The sequence below is a fragment of the Hylobates moloch genome, unplaced genomic scaffold (assembly GCF_009828535.3).
Source record: "Hylobates moloch isolate HMO894 unplaced genomic scaffold, HMol_V3 SCAFFOLD_12, whole genome shotgun sequence".
Lineage (NCBI taxonomy): Eukaryota > Metazoa > Chordata > Mammalia > Primates > Hylobatidae > Hylobates > Hylobates moloch.
The window spans coordinates 33,055,704-33,080,923 of NW_026652287.1; the positions used below are offsets into that span (position 1 = coordinate 33,055,704).

The window sequence follows — 25,220 nt, forward strand, 5'->3', positions numbered from 1 at the left end:
TTTTTTGTTGTTGGTGGTGATGTAAGGGACGGTGATCTGCACGCCAAGGGCAATTTCTTTCTGCATGTCTCTTCTGGCCGCATATGAAGCATTGGCCAGAGAATTGTCCAGGCATTCGAACAGAGGCCATAGCTTGTGCCATAATCATTGCTGTATGCAGAGTTCCTCCCAGCCCTTCACAGGCTTTAATGTAGGAGGTGAGTACATCACCACCCGGTGGAACTTTGCCTTTGACGGGGCGAATAGCCGCCTGACAATCTGGATTTGCTTGTTCATAAGCCATAAGTTCTACAACAAGTCTTTGGCCGTGGCTATCAGGAATAGCCTTTTCTGCTGCGTCTTGAAGACAAGCAATACAGTCTGAGTAGGGCTCATGTTGTTCCTGTCTGACAGCTGTGAAAGATGGGCATACTTTACCATCATCTTGAATTTTGTCCCAAGCATCTAAGCAACATTTTCGCAGTTGTTCAATAACCTCATCATTTAGTGTAGTTTGGTGTCGGATTGCAGCCCATTGACCCATTCCCAGTAACTGGTCAGCCGTAACGTTAACGGGAGGATTAGAGCCCTGATTAAGACGAATGCGTTCCTGGACAGCATCAACCCACCAAGTCCTGAATTGTCAATACTGAGATTTAGATAAGACTGACTTTGCTAAAAGTTCCCAATCATAGGGTACCAAACGTTTATCTTCTGCTAAGGCTTTTAATGTGGAACGGACAAAAGGAGAGTTGGTGCCATATTGTTTCACTGATTCCTTAAAATCTTTAAGGAATTTAAAAGAAAAACTTTCCCCAAGTAGCAGGGCGTAGCTGGACCTGGCCTGGACATATGGGGTCAGGCTGAACTACCGCCTGAACTGCAGGAATGCCAGGTATCGGCTGTGCCCCAGGAGCAGGCAATTGCGGAGCCTGATTATTTCCCTGAGCAGCCTGATTTTCGGGCTGAGGGGCTTGATTATCAGCCTCTCGATCTTGTTGAGCTGCGGGGTCAGCTGCCTGCTGGGCAGGATCAACAACAGGCTGTGGGTGGTTTTGCACTGTTGGGGTGGCAGGTACTGGAGGTTGTAAAATTACAGGAAATTGCCAGGCTTCGGGATCCCCATATTCCCTTGCCTGAATTATAGCCCTCATAAGCGGAGTGTCATTTGCAGGGATGTATGTAATTTGTTGCTTATGAGCGGCAATAGTAGTATTAGCAACAGCAGTTGTGGGCAGATCAGGAGCAGGAAAAGGTGTAGAATTTTGAATAGGAGAGTTGAGAAACTTAGAGCCAGATTGAGACCAGATTACCTGCTGAGCAGGTCTTTCATGGGCCTGAAAACCAGGCTGCCACAGCAACTGCGGACCAGGCTTCACAGGGGCCTGTGACTCTATCCAAGTCCGATTTGTAGGAAGTGGACCAGGCTTCAAGGGAGCCTGTGACTCTGAGTCCGATTTGCAGGAAAGGATCCAGGCTTCAAGGGAGCCTGTGACTCTGAGTCCGATTAGAATAAATAGTATTGAGGACCTCCTTACTGGGCCGAGAATTGGGAGTCTCTTTTCCCAGCTGTTCAGATAGCGGAGCCTCTGTACCAGGCTGCATAGGAACATAATTTATAGAGTCATTTTCAGGCTGCCTGATCTTATCCGCTATTTGCACAGTGGCAGCGTTAAAAGAGGGAGGAGAGACAGGAGGGTCTGGCCGCAATGGCTGTTGATATGTTTCAGCTAAGTTTTGCTGGTTGGGGGAAATGAGTGCATTTAGGTCAGTTAAAAGCTCATCGTAAAGCAACAACGGGGGTGCGGTAGCCTCTGGTGTGGGTGGCGGCGGCACAGGCATGTCAGAGTGAAAGTCCTCCTGTGAAATTATGTTCTCAACTTGTGCGGTATCCTCAGGGGAAAGAGAACTGAGAACTTCCTCGACCTCCTCAGAGGAGAGGTAGGAGGGATCAGTCTCCATGGTGTCCTCCTGAGTCTGTAAGGAGTCTCAGAGCGAACCGAAGCCCAGACTGACCAAATGGTGGGTGGGATAAAATGTCCCCCTTTATGAGCAATTTTGAATTGTTTGCGAATCTCATCCCAGTCTTTAAGTTCTAAAGTTCCCTCAGTCGGAAACCAAGGGCAAAGAAGATCTACAACCTCAAATAGTTCAATTAACTTTTCAGTAGAGACTTTAACACCTCCTTCTTAAGAAGAGTTTTTATAAAATTTAAATAAGCCGAGTAGTTTGTACTGGCCTGTCCCGTGGTGTCCCCGGAATACCCTGAGTACTGTAGCTTACCACCAAATTTATTGACCGCAATCCTCAGGAATCTCTCGTTGAACTCCTCCGCTGATCCCGCACTCAAGGTGCAACTTCACACAGCGAGGGAAAGCCCCACGTCAGAGCGCCAGATGTAGGGACCAGCCCCACAGGGCCGGTGGGTCTCTCCCTGTGTGCGGCGATGAGAGAGTGTAGAAATAAAGACACAAGACAAAGAAAAGGCAGCTGGGCCCAGGGGACCACTACTACCAATGCGCGGAGACCGTAGTGGCTCCGAATGTCTGGCTTCGCTGTTATTTATTGTATACAAAGCAAAAGGGGCAGGGTAAAGAATGTGAGTCTTCTCCAATGATAGGTAAGGTCATGTGGGCCACATGTCCCCTGGACAGAGGGCCCTTCCCTGCCTGGCAGCTGAGGCAGAGAGAGAGAGAAGACAAAGAGAAAGACAGCTTACGCCATTATTTCTACATATCAGAGACCTTTAGTACTTTCACTAATTTACTACTGCTATCTAGAAAGCAGAGCCAGGTGTACAGGATGGAACATGAAGGTGGACTAGGAGGGTGACCACTGAAGCACAGCATCACAGGGAGACAGTTAGGCCTGACATAACTGCGGGAAAGCCTGACTGGTGTCAGGCCCTCCACAGGAGGTGGAGGAGTAGAGTCTTCTGTAAACTCCCCTGGGGAAAAGGTGACTCCCTTTCCGGAAATGGTCTGCTAAGTTGTGGGTGTTTTTCTTGACACCTTTTGCTACCGCTAGACCATGGTCCGCCTGGCAACAGGCATTTCCCAGATGCTGGCATTACCGCTAGACCAAGGAGCTCTCTGGTGGCCCTGTCCAGGCATAACAGAAGGCTTGCACTCTTGTCTTCTGGTCACACCTCACTATGTCCCCTCAGCTCCTATCTCTGTATGGCCTGGTTTTTCCTAGGTTATGATTATAGAGCGGGGATTATTATAATATTGGGATAAAGAGTAATTACTACCAACTAATGATTAATGATATTCATATATAATCATATCTAAGATCTATATCTGGTATGCCTACTCTTGTTTTATATTTTATTATACTGGAACAGCTCGTGTCCTCAGTCTCTTGCCTCAGCACCTGGATACCTCAGGTATCCAAATGTGAAAGTATCCAACCATGCCCAGGAAGGAAAGGAGTTGTTGTTTTGTAGAAGGGGTTGGGGTTTGAGAGATCAGCCAGACACAGTTGGCAGGGACAGCACACGTTTTCATGAAGAATTATGCCGACGTAGGTAACGGATGGGGAAGAAATTTGAGCTTTGGAGGGGGATACCTGATATCCTTTGGAGAATAAATGTTGAAGGAGTAGGAGAGTATCTTTTTGCGAAGACTCAAAGGAGGGACTACAGAGTAGAAGGTCATCAATGTATTGAATAAGGTAGGAAGCAGAGGAGTGGAAAGAAAGTAAATCATGAGAAAGAGCTTGGCTGAAGTAATGAGGGCTATCCCGGAAGCCTTGTGGTAGTACAGCCCAAGTAAGCTGCTGGGACTGATGAGTGTCAGAGTCATTCCGGGTAAAAGCAAAGGGGCTGAGATGAGGGGTGCAGGGGAATTGTGAAAAAAGAACCTTTAAGATCAAGAATGGAATAGTGAGTTGTGGAGGGAGGTATTGAGGACAAAAGAGTGTACAGGTTGGGCACCACAGGGTGGATAGGCAAAACAATTTGGTTTAAAAGGCATAGATCCTGAACCAACCTGTAATACTTGTCCAGTTTTTGGACACGTAAAATGGGGGAATTGTAAGGAGAGTTTGTAGACTTTAGAAGCTCATGCTGTAGCAGGCAAGTGATAACAGGCTTTAATCCCCTTAAAGCCTGTTGTGGGATGGGATACTGGTGTTGAGCAGGGTAAGGGTGATTAGGTATGGGTGTGTGATCAGTTGCCAGGGAGGGAGCAGAGGTGTCCCATACGTGTGGGTTAAGATCGGGGGATACAAGAGGAAGACGTGGAGGAGGTTTTGGGTTGGGAAGAAGGGTGACAATGAGATGTGGCTGTAGTCCAGGAATAGTCAGGGAAGCAAGTAATTTTGTTAAAATGTCTCAGCCTAATAAGGGAACTGGGCAGGTGGGGATAACTAAAAAGGAGTGCATAAAAGAATATTGTTCAAGTTGGCACCAAATTGGGAAATTTTAAGGGGTCCAGGAGCCTGGCCATCAATACCCACAACAGTTATGGAGGCAAGGGAAACAGGCCCTTGAAAAGAAGGTAATGTGGAGTAGGTAGCCCCTGTATCAATTAAACAGGGGATGGACTTACGCTCCACTGTGAGACTTACCCAAAGCTCAGCATCCCTGATGGTTCAGAGGGCTTCTGAGGCAATTGGGCAGTGTCAGTCTTCAGCAGCTAAGCTGAGCAGATCTGGGAAGGAGTCCATCAAAGAGCCTTGGGCCAGAGCTTTAGGGGCTCTAGGAGTGGCTGCTGGGTGAGCTGGGCAGTCTGATTTCCAGTGGGTCCCTGAATAGATGGGACATGGCTAGGGAGGAATCCCTGGCTGCAGGCATTCCTTGGCCCAGTGGCCAGATTTCTGGCACTTGAAGCAAGATCCTGAGGGAGGAGGTCCTGTAGGAATGCCTGACCACTGCAGCTTAGGTGTTTTGAAGTTCTTGTGTGCTGGAGGTGCAGCTGAGTTTTGTCTCACAGCAGAGGCAAGTAATTGTAACTCAGAAATGCATTGCCATTTAGCTGCCTCCTCTCTATTATTGCACACCTTGAAGGTGAGGTTGATTAATTCCTGTTGTGGGGTTTGAGGACTGGATTCCAATTTTTGAAGCTTTTTTCTAATGTCAGGAGCTGACTGGTTGATAAAGTGCATATTGAGAATGAGACGGCCTTCTGAACCTTCAGGGTCTAGGGCTGTAAAGTGTCTGAGTTGCTGCCAGATGAACCATGAACTGGGCTGGGATTTCATCTTTACCTTGGGCAGTTTCTTTAAGTTTGTCATAATTAACAGCTTTGTAAGCTGCCTTTTTAAGCACTTCAACTAGGCAGGAAATCATAATCTTGTCTAGCTATACTTCAGGAGCCTGTCTGGTATTCCCATTGGGGATCTTCTTGGGGAACTACCCTGATGCCTTCTTGAAGGTCTGGCTCATGACGCCTGCAGGTGTCAGTGTGGGACTGGGCTAGGGTATAAACTCTATCCCACTCATCTGGGGAAAGGGTAGAAGTTAGGATGACATTTAAGTCACTCCTGGTTAAGTTGTAGTATTGGGTTAAATACTGGTATTCCTGTATATATTTAGTGGGGTCTCATGAGAAGGGGCCTAAGCATTGATTAATTTGGGAAAGGTCTGATAGAGAAAATGGTACATGCATTCTGATGATGCCCTCAGCTCCAGCACTTCTTGAAGAGGAAATTGTTGGGCAGATGGGGGAGTATTTGCTGCAGAATGAAATTGTAAGCCGAACTGGGTATGGGGAGGGGAGGTGACAGCAGGGTTACAGGGTGGGGGAGCAGAGGCTGAGGAAGAATTGGGACTTGATTCAGCCTGCTGAGGAGTGGCCTGGGGAGGGGGAGAGAGGTAAGAGGGGTCTGCAGAAAAGGAGGATTCAGAAGACTCAGCGGCAGTTGGTGTTGGGACTGAAGGGACAGGCAGGAGGGAAAGAAGGATTTGGGACTAGTCACATTGGGAGCAGAGGCTAGGGAGGGAGTGAAATGAAAAAATGCCTGGACATAAGGCACCTCAGACCATTTGCCCATCTTATGACAAAAATTATTTAGGTCTGTCTTGTAGGATGGAGAAATCAAAAGTGCCATTATCTGGCCATTTAGAGTGATTATCAAGTTTGTATTGGGGCCAAGCAGTGTTGCAGGAGAAAATAAGATGCTTAGGTTTTAGATCAGGTGAGAGTTGAAGAGGTTTCAAGTTTTTAAGAACACAGGCTAAGGGGGAATTAGGAGGAATGGAGGGGGAATGGTTGCCCATAGTAAAAACATAAGTTTAGAGAAAAGAGGGGTAGAGACACAGAGAGAGTGGGGTGGTACTTGCCACAAAGAGGAAGTGGTACTTGCCGCCAAGGTGGAGGATCAAGGCAGGTGTCCCTGCAGTGATCGAACAAGTCTGAAATGTGGGTGAATAATCAGACAGGCATCCCTGCAGTGATTAAACACCAAGGGAAGACTGTCTTCCCAAGTCCGTGACCAGCACTGGAGTTTTGGGTTCACGGATAAAACATGTCTCCTCTGTCTCTACCAGAAAAGGAAAGGAACCGAAATTAAGGGAAGGGAGAGATTGAAAGGTGGTGCTGAAATTGAAAGGAGAAAGAGGATAAGGGATAGTGAGAGACGTTGGAGAAGACAGTAAAAAGACCACTTACCCAATTTGAAATTGGTGAGATGTTCCTTGGGCTGGTTGGTCTGAGGACCCGAGGTGGTAGCTGGAGCTCCTCATGGAGATCAGGACAGGGGATCAGTCTCCCAAAGGAGTCTTCCTGTCCCGGGTCTCACCAAATGTCACGCACGTCCCTGTGAAGAGACCACCAAACAGGTTTTGTGTGAGCAACAAGGCTGTTCACCTGGGTGCAGGTAGGCTGAGTCCTAAAAAGGAGTCAGCAAAGGGAGATAGGGGTGGGGCAGTTTTATAGGACTGGGGTAAGCGTGGAAAGTTACAGTTAAAGGTGCTTATCTATTGTCAGCAGAGGAGGGGGTCACAAGGTGCCTGGTGGGGAGATCATAAAACTCATTGTCCAGAAGAATGTCTCGAGGTCCATCGATCAGTTGGGACAGAGCAGGAACAAGTCATAATGGAAAGTCATAAGGTTGGTCAATCAGTTAAGACAGGAGCTGACTGTTTCACTTCTTTTGTGCTTTTCTGTTGCCTCAGGCCATCTGGATGTATACGTGCAGTCTTGGGCTCAGAGGCCTGACGCCCAGTGTCTGTAGTTTTCTTCTTTGTGTTTAGTAAATATTTTACTCTGATATTTGATCCTGCTGGTTGTGAAAACTAACATGTTCTCATGTTAGTAACCATGGCTACCTTCCTCTTTGACACCTGCATTGGAAATTGGCCGCATGACATGTGGGTCCTTTGTGACTTTTCTCTGTATAAAGAGTGCCATAGTCACTGCCTCTGTGCTCGCCTGCATTACTACAGATATCTGAGGATTCCTCCAGGGAAGGCTGTTGAAAGAGTGATTGCTTCTAGGATGGGTAATTTCCTGTTTTCTGAGAACCGAACAGATTCTCCCCTGCACTCAACTGCCAAAGTATTCTTTTCCACCAAGATAAGATTCCTCTTCAGTTAAAGAAAACTACACACACACACACACACACACACACACACACACATACATATACACACATATATATACACATGCACACATATGTATATATTTTGAAAATCTTTTATATTTTGAAAATCTGGGGAAAATGACAATCCTTTGCATTCAACTCTAGTTTTTTGAGTCTGTGTAAATTTTATTTTGTGGATATATATATACAAAATGTATTTTTGTACTTTGAGTAATTTTGTTTTCTTGTATTTCATTTTGAGATGGGGCCTCCCTTTGTTGCCCAGGCTGAAGCTCAGTGGTGCAATCGTAGCTCACTGCAACCTGTACCCTCAGGGTAAAGCCATCCTCCCTCCTCAGCCTCCCAAGTAGCTGGAACCACAGATGCCTGCCACCATGCCCAGCTAATTTCTTTTACTTTTTTTGAGATGGAGTTTCTGTTGAACAGGCTGGAGTGCAGTGGTGTGATCTTGGATTACTGCAACCTCTGCCTCCCAGGATCAAGCAAGTCTCCAGCCTCAGCCTCCCATGTAGCTGTTATTACAGGCATGTGCCATTGAGCCCAGCTGATATTTCACTGTGAACGTTGTCATCTTTGAAACCATTACTCATGCTCTATCTCATCTAGATATTGAGTGTCACTTGGTGTGTCAATGAAAGTTTCTAACGTTCCTTTTTTTTTTTTTTTTTTGAAATGGAGTCTCACTCTGTTGCCCAGGTTGGAGTGCAGTGGCACGATCTCGGCTCACTGCAACTTCCACCGCCTGGGTTCAAGCAATTCTCCTGCCTCAGCCTTCTGAGTAGCTGGGACTACAGGCATCTACCACCACATCGGGCTAATTTTTGTATTTTCAGTAGAGACAGAGTTCCACCATATTGTCCAGGCTAGTCTCGAATTCCTGACCTTGTGATCTGCCTGCCTCAGCCTCCCAAAGTATTGGGATTACAGGCGTGAGCCACGGCACCTGGCCAAAAGTTTCTAACATTTCTATAATGGGAACAAGGCATCTATTATTTATTTGAGTCTTTCTTGTATTCTTCACAAACATAAGAAATTTATACCGAGAGGGTATCATGACCTCTTCAAAAAGTATAATCGAACACCACTGGGAAGACATCATGTGGTGAAAAATCCCTTACTCAGATGTCAGAACATTCACTACAATTAAGTCCATGCTTCCCCCTCTCCTCTTCTCATTTTCTGTAAAGATAAGAACTCCTCCCATAATCATTTGGTTAAAATGTGTTTTCATTTCAGGGTCTATTGACATTCAGGGATGTGGCCATAGAATTCTCTCAGGAGGAGTGGAAATGCCTGGACCCTGCTCAGAGGACTTTATACAGGGAAGTGATGCTGGAGAATTATAGGAACTTAATCTCCCTGGGTGAGGATAACTTCCCTCCAGAAGTGGGAATGTGCCCTTGTGTATCTTTGTATTTTCTCCAGTTGCCTCCTGTGAGCCCCATCCTTGCTTGACTAAAATGGAAGCTGTATTGATTTCAAAATGAAAAGCTTCATGATATAGCATCTGGACTTTGTCACCTTTGTTTAGATGTTCTGCATTCTTCGTGATAGCTCAGTGGCGGTTCCAGAAGTAAAGTAGGCTTAAAACCTTATGGCTGGCAAGGCATGGTGATTCATGCCTGTAATCCCAGCACTTTGAGAGGCGAACGCTTGTGGATCACTTCAGGTCAGGAGTTCGATACCAGACTCACCAACATGGAGAAACGTCGTCTCTACTAAAAATACAAAAATTATCCAGGCGCGGTGGCACATGCCTGTAATCCCAGCTACTAGAAAGGCTGAGGTAAGATTATCACCTGAACCTGGGAGGCAATGGTTGCAGTGAGCCAAGAACACACCACTGCACTCCAGCCCGGGTAACAGAGCGAGATTCTGTCTCAAAAAACAAAAACAAAACAAAACCTTAAGGCAGACTTTAAAGATATCCAGTTTTCTGTTTGCTACTCCTGTGCTTTCGATTCAGTAGTTCTTGGAAGAGAGCTCAATGTCCACATATTACAGTGCTCTTTAAGGATTCAGGAGGCAGTCAGTGGAGGAATTTGTGAAATATTTTCCTAGGTCCATCTGCAATGTCTTCTTTTCCACAGAAACATAGGGCTCGGGCTCTAGAAAAGCTCCAACATGTCATGTTTCCTACTTTTTATAAGCAGGAGTCTCTTTCTGACCTGTTGGAGCAAGGCAAACAGCCCTGGACTGTGTAGCATGAAGTGAAAATAGCAAAAAAATTAAGATGGGTGGGAAATTTTTTTTTTTTTTTTTTTTTTGAGACAGAGTCTTGCTCTGTCACCCAGGCTGGAGTGCAGTGACACGATCTCGGTTCACTGCAACCTCCACCTCTGGGGTTCAAGCAATTCTGCCTCAGCCTCCCAAGTAGCTGGGACTGCAGGCACATGCCACCATGCCCGGCTAATTTTGACATTTTTAGTAGAGACGGGATTTCACCAGTTTGGCCAAGATGGTCTCCTTGTGATCCACCTGCCTCGGCTTCCCAAAATACGGGGGTTAGAGGCATGAGCCATCGCGTCTGGCTGGGAATGTTTTACAGATGTAAACCCAGGTAAGAGCTCAGATGGGCATACTAGAAGCTCCAACTTCAAATAGCGTGTGGGGAAACTCTTTGCAAGTGGGAGAATTCTGTGGGGAAAGGAAAGTTTCAATCCTGAGATCTCTGAGTGGACATCTTTCTTTGCCCCACTTGTTCCTCTGCATGTTCTTTTTCTCTTCTCTTCTTTTTACAGGCATGCACCACCACCACACCTGGCTAATTTTTGTATTTTCAGTAGAGACCTTTTGCCATTTTGGCTAGATTGGTCTCGAACTCTCGACCTCACGTGATTTGCCCACCTCAGCCTCCCAAAGTGCTGGGATTACAGGTGTGAGCCACCACACCTGTGCCCCGTGCTCTTCAGACGTGTATTAGTTTGATCTTTTTGCCCTCTAGTGGTGCTGCTGCAGCTCAGAGACAAAGGCAGGGTGTTTATCCTGATGAGCAACACTTTGTCATCTGGCTTCTGTGACCTCTTTGGTTTCCTGACTCTGCGGCACAGAGAGGGCTGTGTCAGAGGGGTCTCTTTCCCCTGTGGTCTCTGCTTCTGTACTTGATTCCATCTGATGCTCCATTCTCTGTCCCTATAGATCAGAATTGAGGCCTCTTATACCTGCCCCTTGACCTATTCGTGTTCCATCCCATTTCCTGTACTTGGAACACCTAATCAGGGGATGGAAAAATCTGGGCTGCTCCTCCTTTGCATCTGGGGCCCAGGATACTGCATGGAGCCCTCTCTACTTGTTCAAATAGTCTGGTTGTCTATTTGAAATAGGAAAAAAGGCCTCATGCAGTGGCTCACGCCTGTAATCCCATCACTTTGAGAGGCTGAGGCAAGTGGAGCACTTGAGGTCAGGGGTTTGAGACCAGCCTGGCCAACATGGTAAAACCCCATCATTACTAAAAGTAGCCGGGCATGGTGGTGGGCGCCTATAGTCAGGAGACTGAGGCAGGAGAATCTCTTCATCCTGGGAGAAAGAGGTGAGCTGAGATCGTGCTGAATCTGTATGTTGGATTTGTTGACTATATGCCTATAAATAGAATTCATAGGTCATTCAGTTTGATAAATTTCATAGGATACATTATAAGAGATGTAAACCTGCTTTCTTTCCACCTCATCATACTGACTTCAAAAAATGTCTTCCATTTTTGCTGCACACTTGCAATTTTTCCCAGAGTTGAAGATGGGGTACTTTTTTTTTTTTTTTTTTTCTTTTTTGAGACGGAGTCTTGCTGTATCATCAGGCTGGAGTGCAGTGGCAGGATATCGGCTCACTGCAACCTCTACCTCCCAGGTTCAATTGATTCTCCTCCCCCAGTCTGCCGAGTAGTTGTGACTACAAGCATGCACCACCATGCCCAGCTAATTTTTGCATTTATTGTAGAGACAGGGTTTCATCTCTATCTCTTGACTTCGTGATCTGCCTGCCTCTGCCTCCCAAAGTGCTGGGATTACAGGCATGAGCCACTGTGCCCAGCCAATGATGGAATATTACTATGCACTTTATTAAATCAGTTCTTTTCTACTAGGGTCAAAATTTTAACTGATGAATTATAATTATCTATTTTTTGACATAGAGTCTTGCTCTGTCACTCAGGCTGGAGTATAATGGCATGATCTCTGCTCACTGCTATCTCCTCCTCCCGGGTTTAAGTGATTCTACTGCCTCAGCCTTTCCAATAGCTGAGATTACAGGTGCCAACCTCCACATCCAGCTAATTTTTGTATTTTAATAGAGACAGGGTTTCACCATGTTGGCCAGGCTGGGTTTGAACTCCTGACTTCAGGTGATCCACCTGCCTGGGCCTCCCAAAGTGTTGGGATTACAGGCATGAGCCACTGCTCCCGGCCTACTGTCATTTCTTAACATATTAATCTTTGTATTTCTGACCACCTCAATATCCACAGTACTCTCTCAGTCCCCATGCTACTCTCACTAAGTAAGGAAAGACACTTGCTTATCCATAGGACAGCTTTCTCAGGACACAGCCTAAACCAATGTCTGCTCTGTATGATGGCTGACATACCATTCATTGTCTGTGAAGGATTACCAAGCGACATGGTTAGCAACACAACCCAGTTCCTGTAGCTCCCTTGAAATGATTCCTTTCTATGCATCTATTTGCTGTGTCGTGTTGGGTTGTGCAGGTTTGTTATGTACGTATATACGTGCCATGGCGGTTTGCTGCACTCATCAACCCGTCATCTAGGTTTTAAGCCCTGCATGCATTAGGTATTTTTCCCAATGTTCTCCCTCCCCTTGTCCCCTTGCCCCCTACCCCGATAGGCCCTGCTGTATGTTGTTTCCTTCCCTGTGTCTGTACGTTCTAATTGTTCAACTCCCACTTATGAGTGAGAACATGCAGTGTCTGGTTTTCTGTTCCTGTGTTAGTTTGCTGAGAATGATGGCTTCCAGCTTCATCCATGTCCCTACAAAGGACATGATCTCATTCTTTTTTTTTTCCCGAGATGGAGTTTCGCTCTTGTTGCCCCGGCTGGAGTGCAATGGCACGATCTCGGCTCACCACAACCTCCGCCTCTCGGGTTCAAGCGATTCTCCTGCCTCAGCCTCAAAAGTAGCTGGAATTACAGGTATGCGCCACCATGCCTGGCTAATTTTGTATTTTTAGTAGAGATGGGGTTTCACCATGTTGGTCAGGCTGGTCTCCAACTCCCGACCTCAGGCGATCTGCCCACCTCAGCCTCCCAAAGTGCTGGGATTACAGGTGTGAACCACTGTGTCCTGCCAATCTCATTCTTTTTTATGGCTACATAGTATTCCATGCAGTACATGTGCCACATTTTCTTTATCCAGTATATCCTTGATGGGCATTTGGGTTGGTTCTAAATCTTTGCTATTGTGGTTCTAAATCTTTGCTATTGTAAATATTGCTGCAAGAAACATACATGTGCATGTGCCTTTATGGTAAAATGATTTATAATCCTTTGGGTATATACCTAGTAATGGGATTGCCGGGTCAATACTGCATTCATTTTTAAGAACATGTCTGGGTCTGCAGCCCAAGATCAAATCCCGTTGACCTCACTTACTTACTCTATTTGAAAAGCAATAATTTACTCCAAGTTTCTTTTGGCAAGTTAGTGTTGGTAGATGGCTAGGAATATTGCACAGTTTTTGTAAAGATGGAAAAGTTACTTTATTTAAGAAAAGATTTGGCTGGGAGTGGTGGCTCATGCCTGTAATCCCAGCACTTTGGGAGGCCGAGGTGGGTGGATCACCTAAGGTCAGGAGTTTGAGACCAGCCTGGCCAACATGGTGAAACCCCATCTCTATTAAAATACAAAAGTTAGCCAGGCATGGTGGCAGTCGCCTGTAATCCCAGCTACTCAGGATGCTGAGGCAGGAGAATTGCTTGAACTCATGTGGCGGAGGTTGCAGTGAGCCAAGATCGTGCCATTGCTCTCCAGCCTGGGGCACAAGAGCGAGACTTCATCTCAAAAAAAAAAAAAGGAAAGATTTAAAGATTTATCAGTCTCTGTCATGTTTATTAGATGGACCTTTTCATGTCTTAACCACCTCAGCCTGCCATAAGAAATACTGTAGACTGAGAAGCTTACACCCTAAACTGCAGGAAATAATTTCTCATAAATCTGTAAGCAGTGAAGTCCAAGATCAAAATGCATAAAAACACTTCCTGGGTGGTGCCTTCTTTCTATTTTACCTCAGTCTGCTTTTTTTTTTTTTTTTTTTTGAGATGGAGTTTTGCTAATTTCTGTATTTTCAGTAGAGACAGGGTTTAATCATGTTGGTCAGGCTGGTCTTGAACTTCTGACCTCAGATGATTCACCCAACGTGGCCTCCCAAGTTGCTGAGATTACAGGCATGAGCCACCGCACCTGGCCCCAGCCTGCTTCTTGCTGTGTCTCATATGACAGAGTGGCAGGAAGCAAGTACTCTAGTGGTTTTTCTTATACAGGCACTAATCCTGTTCATGCGAGCTTCCTCCTCACGGCCTAATTGTTGCCCAATGATGTCCCCACTTGCAATAACATAATATTGGGGAATGAGAGCTTCTGGTCAGTGCAGACATTTAGGCCATGGGTGCCTTCGCTGTGTTGTATACCTTTTTATTTTTCAGTTTGCTCCAAAGAATGTTTTCTCTGACCTTAGTCAATAAATTTCCTAAGTACAAAATTCTTTCAACTATTAGACAGCCATATGTTTTCCTTCTATTGCAGTACGCTCAGGCTTCATGTTGGAAAAGTTCTCCTTTTTGGGGAGCTAACCTAAATTTTTGCAATGTAAGTGGTTTGGCCATAGGTTTGTTTATACTAGGCTTTTCTGCAATTAGTTTGAATTATGTGCAGTCACCCTTTCTCTATTAGAAAATCTCTGTTCCTTTTGTTTTCCAAAAAATTAAAAATCAATGGGAGGCTTTATAACTTTAACATAAGTACTACTCTTAGTGTACTATTACATATTTCGATAGGAGATATTTATTGACTATCTGTAATTAATTGGAAACTGTGGGTTCCTTATATCTTGTAGATATTTTTTCTAAATGTGAGATCAAGGAATTACCACCAAAAAAGAAGAGTAATACAGGAGAAGTATTCCAGACAGCAATGCTGGAAAGACATGAAAGCCACGACATACAAGATTTTTGCTTCAAAGAAACCCAGAAAAATGTACATGACTCTCAGTGTCTGCAGAGACATGATGAAAGACATTATAAACGAGTGTGTATGACCTATAAGGAAAGTCTCATTGGTAGAAGAGACATGCATGGTAGAAAGGATGATGCACAAAACAAGCCTATTACAAATCAGCTTGGATTAAACTTGCAGTCACATCTACCAGAACTGCAGCTATTTCAAGCTGAAGGGAAAATATGTAAATATGATCACATGGAAAAATCTGTCAACAGTAGTTCCTTAGTTTCCCCATTCCAATGTATTTCTTCTACTGTCAAAACCCACATTTCTCATACTTATGAATATAATTTTGTGGATTCATTGTTCACACAAAAAGAGAAAGCAAATATTGGGACAGAACACTACAAATGCAATGAGTGTGGCAAGGCCTTTCATCAAGGCTTACATTTTACTATACATCAAATAATCCACACTGAAGAGAAGCAATTTAAATGTGATATATGTGGCAAGATCGTCAATAAAAAATCGAACCTTGCAAGTCATCGAAGAATTCATACTGGAGAGAAGCCATATAAATGTAATGAATGTGGCAAGGTCTTCAATACTATTTCACACCTTGCACAGCATCGCAGGATTCATACTGGAGAGAAACCATATAAATGTAACGAATGTGGCAAGGTCTTTAATCAGATTTCACACCTTGCACAACATCAAAGAATTCATACTGGAGAGAAACCTTATAAATGTAATGAATGTGGAAAGGTATTCCATCAAATTTCACACCTTGTGCAACATCGGACAATTCATACTGGAGAAAAACCTTACGAATGTAACAAATGTGGCAAGGTGTTCAGTCGCAATTCCTACCTTGTACAACATCTGATCATTCACACTGGAGAGAAACCTTACAAATGTAATGTATGTGGAAAGGTCTTCAGTCATATTTCACACCTTGCACAACATCGGAGAATTCACACTGGAGAGAAACCTTACAAATGTAATGAATGTGGCAAGGTCTTCAGTCACAAGTCATCCCTAGCAAATCACTGGAGAATTCATACTGGAGAGAAACCTTACAAATGTAATGAATGCGGCAAGGTGTTCAGTCGCAATTCATACCTTGCCCAACATCTGATAATTCATACTGGTGAGAAACCTTATAAGTGTGGTGAATGTGACAAAGCCTTCAGTCAAAATTCACATCTTGTACAACATCGCAGAATTCATGCTGGAGAGAAACCTTACAAATGTAATGAATGTGGCAAAGCCTTCAGTCAAAATTCATACCTTGCATATCATCGGAGAATTCATACTGGAGAAAAACCTTATAAATGTAATGAATGTGGGAAGGTCTTCAGTCTAAACTCATCCCTAGCTCATCATCAGAAAATTCACACTGGAGAGAAACCTTACAAATGTAATGAATGTGGCAAAGCTTTTAGTATGCGTTCAAGCCTTACTAATCATGTGATCCATACTGGAGAGAAACCTTTCAAATGTAATGAATGCGGCAAACTCTTCCGTGACAGTTCATATCTTGTATGTCATCAGAGATTTCATGCCGGACAGAAATCTAACAAATGTAATTAATGTGGCCGAGTGTTCAGTTAGCATTAAAGCCTTGCAAGACATACAATAATTTATACTGGAGAAAACCTTTGCAAGTATAACGAATGTAACAGAGCCTTTAGTTTTTGTTCAAGGCTTAATAACCATTAGCTAGACCATAGAGGACAGAAACTTTACTAATGTATTGAATGTGGCAAGGCCTTAAGGTAAAATCTGAGATCGGGATTTTTCAAAGAATTCTTGCTGGTGAGAAACCTAACAAATGAATGTGGCAAGGTCTTCTGGCACAATTCTCACATTGTACAATATTGCAAAAATTCATACTTTAGAGAGACAAAAACACAGAGTGGGAAACCATTATGACTTCAAACATTCATCAACAGAGAATCCATACTAAAGAACATTTATAATAATTATATGTGATAGAGATTTTCGGCAGGCCATAGTCTTACTAGGCATCAAAAACTTTTTGGATGAAACCATACAAATGTAATGTGCATGCTTAGGCTTTTACCCAGGCATCAAAACTGGAACATCACAGGGTTTATACTGGAGAGTAACTACACAAACATAATGAATGTAATAAGCCTTTCAGTGTAATATTCATGATTTTGTCATGAGAGATCTACTCAATAAAAACCAGGCAGATGTAGTGAATCTGGAAAGGTTACTAATCTAAGATGCATCCTCAGGGTTCATTAAAAATTCATAGTGGAGGGCCGGACGCAGTGGATTATGCCTGTAATCCCTGAACTTTGGGAGGCTGAGGCAGGTGGATCATGAGGTCAAGAGATTAAGACCATCTGGCCCACCCACATGGTGAAATCCCATCTCAACTAAAAATTCAAAAATTAGCTGGGGGTAGTGGCACACGCCTGTAGTCCAAGCTGCTTGGGAGGCTGAGGCAGGAGAGTCGCTTGAACCCGGCAGGCAGAGGTTGCAGTGAACTGAGATCACACCACTACACTCCAGCCTGGTTGACAGAGCGAGACTCTGTCTCAAAAAAAAAAAAAAAATCATAGTGGAGGCTGGGCACGGTGGCTCATGCCTGTAATCCCAGCACATTGGGAGGCCGAGGTGGGTGGACCATGAGGTCAGGAGTTTGAGACCAGCCTGACCAACATGGTGAAACCCCGTCTCTACTAAAAATACAAAAATTACCCAGGTGTGGTAGTGCGCACCTGTAATCCCGGCTACTTGGGAGGCTGAGGCAGGAGAATCACTTGAACCTGGGAGGCGGAGGCTGCAGTGACCAAGATCCTGCCACTGAACTTCAGCCTGGGCAACGGAGTGAGACTCCATCTCAAAAAAAAAAAATTTATAGTGGAACAAGCCCTTACAAATGTAATGATATGGTAAATTATTTGCAAACTATAATCCATCTGAGAGCTCACAGGAAGTCTAATTCTCTTTTTTTTTTTTTTTTTTTTGAGACGGACTCTCACTCTGTCACCCAGACTGGGGTGCAGTAGCACGATCTCGGCTCACTGCAAGCTCTGCCTCCCAGGTTCATGCCATTCTCCTGCCTCAGCCTCCCAAGTAGCTGGGATTACAGGCGCCCGCCACAATGCCCAGCTAATTTTTTGTATTTTTAGTAGAAACAGGGTTTCACCGTGTTAGCCAGGATGGTCTCGATCTCCTGACCTCGTGATCCGCCTGCCTCGGCCTCCCAGAGTGCTGGAATTACAGGCATCAGCCACTGTGCCCAGCCAATAGTAAGTCTAATTCCCTACCATTAATCTTTTGTATTACATTCTGCAGAATAATTACAATTCAAAATATGTTGAAAGTCATGACATATATCAAAGTCTCAAGGACATTTGGAAATGGCCAGTTACCTTCAGGTCATAAAATAATTTATTACATTATTGAAGGAGAAAGACGTCTTTACCAACGTTGACTTTCAAGCTGACATTTGAACTTTTTTTATGATGTCTTTGTCATTACATGATCTATAGGCAGGAATAGGAAACAGTGGCCTACTTCATTAGGTGAGATCATTTCCCTCCATGTTCCTGTGAAACAGGGACGCTATCTTTTGAAATTAATTACTGGCTGAATATTGGCTAATCCCAGCACTTTGGGAGGCTGAGATGGGTGGATCATTTGAGGTCAGGAGTTCGAGACCAGCCTGGCCAGCATGGTGAAACCCCATCTTTACTAAAAATATAAAAATTAGCCAGACACTGTGGCTGGCACCTGTAATCCCAGCTACTCAGGAGATGGAGGCAGGAGAATTGCTTGAATCTGGGAGGCGGAGCTTGCAGTGAGCTGAGATCGTGCCACTGCACTCCAGCCTGGGCGACGGGCGAGATTCCATCTCAAACACACACACGCACGCACACACACACACACACAGCAAAGGAAACAGAACCAGAGATTGTTGCCTACGTACGTGCTTCTGTGACGCTCCTCAAAAACCAGAATGGGCCAGGCATTGTGGCTCACGCCTGTAATCTCAACACTTTGGGAGGCCGAGGCAGGTATATCACCTGAGATCAGGAGTTCGAGACCAGCTTGGGCAACAAAGTGAAACCGCATCTCTACTATAAAAATACAAAAATGTGCCGGGCGTGGTGACGCACGCTTGTAATCCCAGCTACAAGAGAGGCTGAGGCAGGAGAATCAACTAGAACCCATGAGGAGGAAGTTGCAGTGAGTCTAGATTGTGCTTCTTCACTCCAGCCTGGATGACAGAGTGAGACTCTGTCTCAAAAAGAAAAAAAAAAAAAAAAGGAAAAAAATGGCTGAATTAAGATTTGTAAGGGGCTGAGAATAATGTAAAGCTGTGATATCAGTCATATTATTGCATACAGGGCATTCTTCACGGACAGGGCCAGTGTGGATTACAGGAAAGAAATGCTCTACTAACCAATCATGAAATAGAGCAGTCCAAGACCTTAAGAGACTGCAGTTTTTTGTTTGTTTGTTTGTTTTTTGAGACGGAGTCTCGCTTTGTCACCCAGGCTGGAGTGCAGTGGCGCAGTCTCGGCTCACTGCAAGCTCCGCCTCCCGGGTTCACGCCATTCTCCTGCCTCAGCCTCTCCGAGTAGCTGGGACTACAGGCGCCCGCCACCACGCCCGGCTAATTTTTTTGTATTTTTAGTAGAGACGGGGTTTCACCGTGGTCTCGATCTCCTGACCTTGTGATCCGCCCGCCTCAGCCTCCCAAAGTGCTGGGATTACAAGCGTGAGCCACCGCGCGCGGCCGAGACTGCAGTTTTTATTGGAGGAGATTAATACGTTAATAGGAAGTGATTACATATACGGTAGAGGTAATGCAAGGGACGTGTTAGCCACGTCTCCATTGAATGGCAGTAGCTGTCGTGTAGCAAGATTGAGGAAAAATTGCTCTTAATCTTGAAATTGAAAAGAACAGTTACCACAGGGAAGAGGGTTTTTTAGCTTTTTTTTTTTTTTTTCTATTTGTAGAGACGGGGTTTCACTATATGTCCCAGGCTGGTTTTGAGCTGCTGAGCTCAAGTGATCCTTCTGCTTGGCCTCCCAAAAGTGCTGGGCTTACAGGTGTGAGCCACTGTACCTGGTCCAAAGAGGAGAGTTTAATTATTTTTAAAAAAAAAAACCCACAATAGCATGTCCTTGATTAGGAATCCCATTAAACTGTCAGCATTACATCTTCTATTGTTTGTCTTTTGAGACAATGTCTCACTCTGTCACCCAGGCTGGAGTGCAATGGAGTGATCATGGCTCACTGCAACCTCCGCCTCCCGGGTTCAAGCAATTCTCCTGCCTCAGCCTCCTTAGTATATGGGACTACAGGCACACCACCACCATGCTCGGCTAATTTTTGTATTTTTTGGTAGAGATGGGGTTTCACTGTGTTGGCCAGGCTACATTTTCTATTGTTTTATTTAGAATGTATCACAGATCTCATGTGTTAATAACATTTAATTTTTTATAACTGAGTTAATTATGTTCCATCTATCTGCATAGCTTTATCTCACCTCTATAAGATCCTTCATGTCTAAACACAAACAATGCACCATCAGATTGCTAAGGCTGAAGGAGCTACAATTTTTTTTTTTTCTTAGACGGAGTCTCGCTTTGTTGCCCAGGCTGGAGTGCAGTGGCACGATCTCAGCTCACTGCAAGCTCTGGCTCACTGCAAGCTCCGCCTCCCGGGTTCACACCATTCTCCTGCCTCAGCCACCCGAGTAGCTGGACTACAGGTGCCCGCCACCACGCCCGGCTAATTTTTTTGTATTTTTAGTAGAGACGGGGTTTCACTGTGTTAGCCAGGATGGTCTCGATCTCCTGACCTCGTGATCCGCCCGCCTCGGCCTCCCAAAGTGCTGGGATTACAGGCATGAGCCACCGCGCCCAGCCTACAATTTTTTTTATGATGGAATTAAACATCATACAAGTTGAGAACATACAATCACCTTCCACTTCAGTTATCCTCTCTGCAGTCAGCCTTAGGATACTTATATGAACATGATGAAAATCCCATAGCAGTGCAGTTTCACACTCTGACAAACCTGCATCCCTATTGATAAGTGTGACTTGTATTCTAAATGCCTTTCTCTTATGTCCCAAATGAACACATGGCATGCATTTTAATTTAAAGTAAAAATACACATATAGTAAGGATATAAAAAGTACTGTGAAATAAAAGTAAATATGGGGAATACGAATAAAAATAACACAAAATTTAGCTGGGCGTGGTTGTGCACGATTGTAGTCTGCTACTCGGGAGGCTGAGGTAGGAGAATCGCTTGAACCCAGGAGGCAGAGGTTGCAGGGATCCGAGATTGCACCACTGCACTCTAGCTTAGGTGACACGTGAGACTCTGTCTCAGCAAAAATATATACATATATATGTATCTCCAGTTGCATCCATGTTGCAAATGACAGGATGCCATACTTTTTGATGGCTGAATATTACTTCATTGTGTATAAGTACCACTTTTTTTTGTTCATTTATCTGTTGGTGGACCCTTAGATTGCTTCCAAATCTTGGCTATTGTGAACAGGAGTGCACAGACATGGTAATGCAGAGATCTTTTTCATATACTGATTTATTTTTTGATATACTGATTTCTTTTATTTCTTGTATTTAGCCTAGTGCTGGGTATACATACCCAGCACTAGGCTTTGATACGGCAGCTCAATGTTTCATTTGTAAAATAGCTTATTTGGCTGGGCGCGGTGGCTCAAGCCTGTAATCCTAGCACTTTGGGAGGCCGAGGTGGGCAGATCACGAGGTCAGGAGTTCGAGACCATCCTGGCCAACATAGTGAAACCCTGTCTCTACTAAAAATACAAAAAAATTAGCAGGGCATGGTGGCGGGCGCCTGTAGTCCCAGCTACTCGGGAGGCTGAGGCAGGAGAATGGCGTGAACCCGGGAGGCGGAGCTTGCAGTGAGCCGAGATGGTGCCACTGCACTCCAGCCTGGGGGACAGAGCCAGACTCCGTCTCAAAATAAATAAATAAATAAATAAATAAATAAATAAATAAATAAATAAATAAATAAATAAAATAGCTTATTTGCCTTATCTCTTTGCTTTCCCCCTGTTCCCACTAGCCAGACTCCTTTTCCCTAATTAGGACTCCACAATAAATCCAAATATATTCTAAAGGCTGTCTGTGTTACAGGTTTTCTTACCACACCTGACAGAAAGATAAAACAAAGAAAAGGTATAAAATAACTTATAGGGCCGGTCGTGGTGACTCACGCCTGTAATCCCAGCATTTTGGGAGGCCGAGGCAGGTGGATCACCAGGTCAGGAGTTAAAGACTAGACTGGTCAATATGGTGAAATCCCATCTCTACTAAAAATACAAAAAAAAGTTAGCTGGGAGTAATGGCGCATGCCTCTAATCCCAGCTATTCGGGAGGCTGAAGCAGAAGAATTGCTTGAACCCAGGAGAAGCAGGTTGCAGTGAGGCAAGATCATGCTACCGCACTCCAGCCTGGGTGACAGACTGAGACTCCATCTCAAAAAAAAAATTATAATAAAAATAAAATACCTTATAATCGGCCAGGCGTGGTGGCTCATGCCTGTAATCCCAGCACTTTGGAAGGCTGAGACAGGCAGATCACTTGAGGACGGGAGTTCAAGACCAGCCTGGCCAACATAGCGAAATGACGTTTCTACTAAAAATACAAAAATTAGCCGGGCATGGTGGTGCACACCTGTAATCCCAGCTACTCAGGAGGTTGAGGCAGGAAAATTGCTTGAACCTGGGAGGCGGAGGTGGCAGTGAGTCAAGATCACACCACTGCACTCCAGCCTGGGTGACACAGTGAGATTGTCTCAAAAAACAACAAACAAACAAAAACCTTATAATTTGCAAATAAAAAGTATCTTTTCTAGTTACTTTCAGAATGCACATAAAGTGAATTTAAAATTCTGCCGTGATAGAAGTTCATCCTATCACTTGGGTCACTCTTGCCATATCCAACTTATACAGGAGGTAAAAAGAAATTATTTAGGCAGATAGTAAGGGCAAAAACTTCTCTGCAGAACTTCCCTTCTAACAAAAAGCTGCCCAAAATATCATTTTGTTCTAACAAAGAGCAGCCTGAAAAATTGATCTGCAAACATAGGTAAGCAAGCTGGAAGCTTGCACAGGGGAAAGTCAGCAGCTGCACCAATAGAAAAGGGGCTACCGGCCGGGCGCGGTGGCTCACGCTTGTAATCCCAGCACTTTGGGAGGCTGAGGCGGGCGGATCACGAGGTCGGGAGATCGAGACCACGGTGAAACCCCGTCTCTACTAAAAATACAAAAAAATTAGCCGGGCGTGGTGGCGGGCGCCTGTAGTCCCAGCTACTCGGAGAGGCTGAGGCAGGAGAATGGCGTGAACCCGGGAGGCGGAGCTTGCAGTGAGCCGAGATTGCGCCACTGCACTCCAGCCTGGGCGATAGAGCGAGACTCCGTCTCAAAAAAAAAAAAAAAAAAAAAAAAGAAAAGGGGCTACCTTGGGGCTAGGCATGTCCACCATGGAAGCTCCGTCTTTCCTTTTTTGTTAGCCCATGTACGGTAAGAAAGAAATGGGAAACGTGGCACAGCTCAGGCAAAGAACATGCATAATAAAAGATCGGCGAGGGGGCTGCCAGAAATTCATGCCGTATGCAAATGTCACATCTGGTCCTATGTAGATAAGACACTGCCTGCCCACCAGCTCATCTATAAAACCCCTACATTTTACCACGAATCTGCAAACCATTTTTCAAGGACCCCTCTCTGTAGCAAAGAGCTATTGACTTTCTTTCACCTGTTGAACTTCCACTCTTAAAGCCACTCTTGGGTGTCCACGTCCTTGATTTCCGTGGCCATGAGACAACGAACCTCAGGTATTACCCCAGAAAATGAGGCTGCTTCACAACTAAACCAAAGTCAAGAGGAGAGATGAAAAATGAACTCAGGACACAAACATTGCTTCAAGAATGTGATTCTCTGAAGTATGGCTGCTGAAACTTCCTGTTGTAACCTGAAACCAGCTTTTTCTTTCCTTGTTTTTTTTTTTTTTTGGACAGAGTCTTGCTCTGTCACCAGGCTAGAGTGAAGTCGCACAATCTCGGCTCACTGCAACCCACGACTCCCTGGATCAAGCGATTCTCCAGCCTCAGCCTCCGGAGTAGCAGGGATTACAGGCACGGGCCAAGACGCCCGCTAATTTTTGTGTTTTTACTAAAGACAAGGTTTCACTATGTTGCCCAGGATGATCTCGAACTCCTGACCTTGTGATCCGCCCACATTGGCCACCCAAGGCGCTGGGATTACAGGCATGAGCCACCGTGCCAGCCCAGATTTTTCTTATAGCTGCTAAAATAAATTACCTGGGACTTTAAAAAGTTTGTGAACCAAGTATCCGAGACAAGTCTCAATCAGTTTAGAAAGTTTATCTTGCCAAGGTTAAGAGCATGCCCACGACGCAGGCTCAAGAGGTCCTAATGGCATGTGCGCAATATGGTCTAGGTAGAGTTTACATTTTAGGGAGTCATGACATATCAATAAGTGTCAGATGTACATTGGTTAAGTCGGGAAAGGTGGAACAACTCAAAGCGGGGGGGAGGGGGCGGTGGATTCCAGGACATAGGTAAATAAGAGAAAAATGGTTGCTTTCTTTGAGTCTCTGATTAACCTTTTGTACTTTGAGTAATTTTGTTCTGTTTTATTTTATTTTGAGATGAGGTCTTGCTCTTTTGCCAGATACTCAGGAGGCTGAGGCAGGAGAATCGTCTCAACCCAGGAAACAGGGGTTGTGGTGAGCCGAGATCACACCATCGCGCTCCAAGATGTGGTTGGGGAGAAACCCACAAATTTTGGTGATGAGAACTGACACATTCTGTGCTCAGTGGCATGAGAGCGTAGGAAAAACCCTTTTTTTTTTTTCGTATTTCTTTTTTTTTTTTTTGGCAGGGGGACAGAGTCTCGCTTTGTCGCCCAGGCTAAAGTGCAGTGTTGGAATTTCGGCTCACTGCAAAATTCACCTCCCAGGTTCAAGAGATTCTTCTGCCTCAGTCTCCCCAGTAGCTGGTATTACAGGAACCCACCACCACGCCTGGCTACTTTTGGTATTTTTAGTAGAGATGGAGTTTCACCGTGTTGGCCAGGCTGGTCTCCAACTCCCGACCTCAAGTGATCCGCCCTCCTCAGCCTCTCAAAATGATGGGATTACAAGCACGAGCCACCGTGCACGGCCTTTTTTCCTACTTCAAATAGGCAAGCCAACTATTTGAACAGAGAGGGCTCCGTGTAGTATCCCGGGCCCCAGTCACAAAGGAGGAGCGGCTCAGGTTTTCTGATCTCCTGGTTAGGTGTTCCAAGTACAGGAAATGGGATGGAACCTGGTAGGTCAAGGGGTAGGTGTATGGAGGCCTCAGATCTGCTCTATAGGGACAGAGAACGGAGCCTCAGAAGGAGTCAAGTACAGAAGGAGAGATCACAGGGAAAAGAAACCCCTTTGACACAGCCTTCCCTGTGCCAGAG

At 44.9% G+C, this 25,220-nt stretch overlaps 1 protein-coding gene across 1 annotated transcript in view; it reads left to right on the forward strand.

The window, feature by feature from the left end:
• The window catches only part of LOC116478090 (zinc finger protein 845-like), an 82,835-nt gene extending 65,921 nt beyond the window's left edge, over positions 1-16,914 (forward strand). Inside the window, 1 exon segment of the mRNA XM_032168978.2 lies at positions 15,204-16,914. Coding sequence (XP_032024869.1) covers positions 15,204-16,283 — 1,080 coding nt within the window. The 3' untranslated portion in view covers positions 16,284-16,914.
• The last annotated feature ends 8,306 nt before the right edge of the window (positions 16,915-25,220 follow it).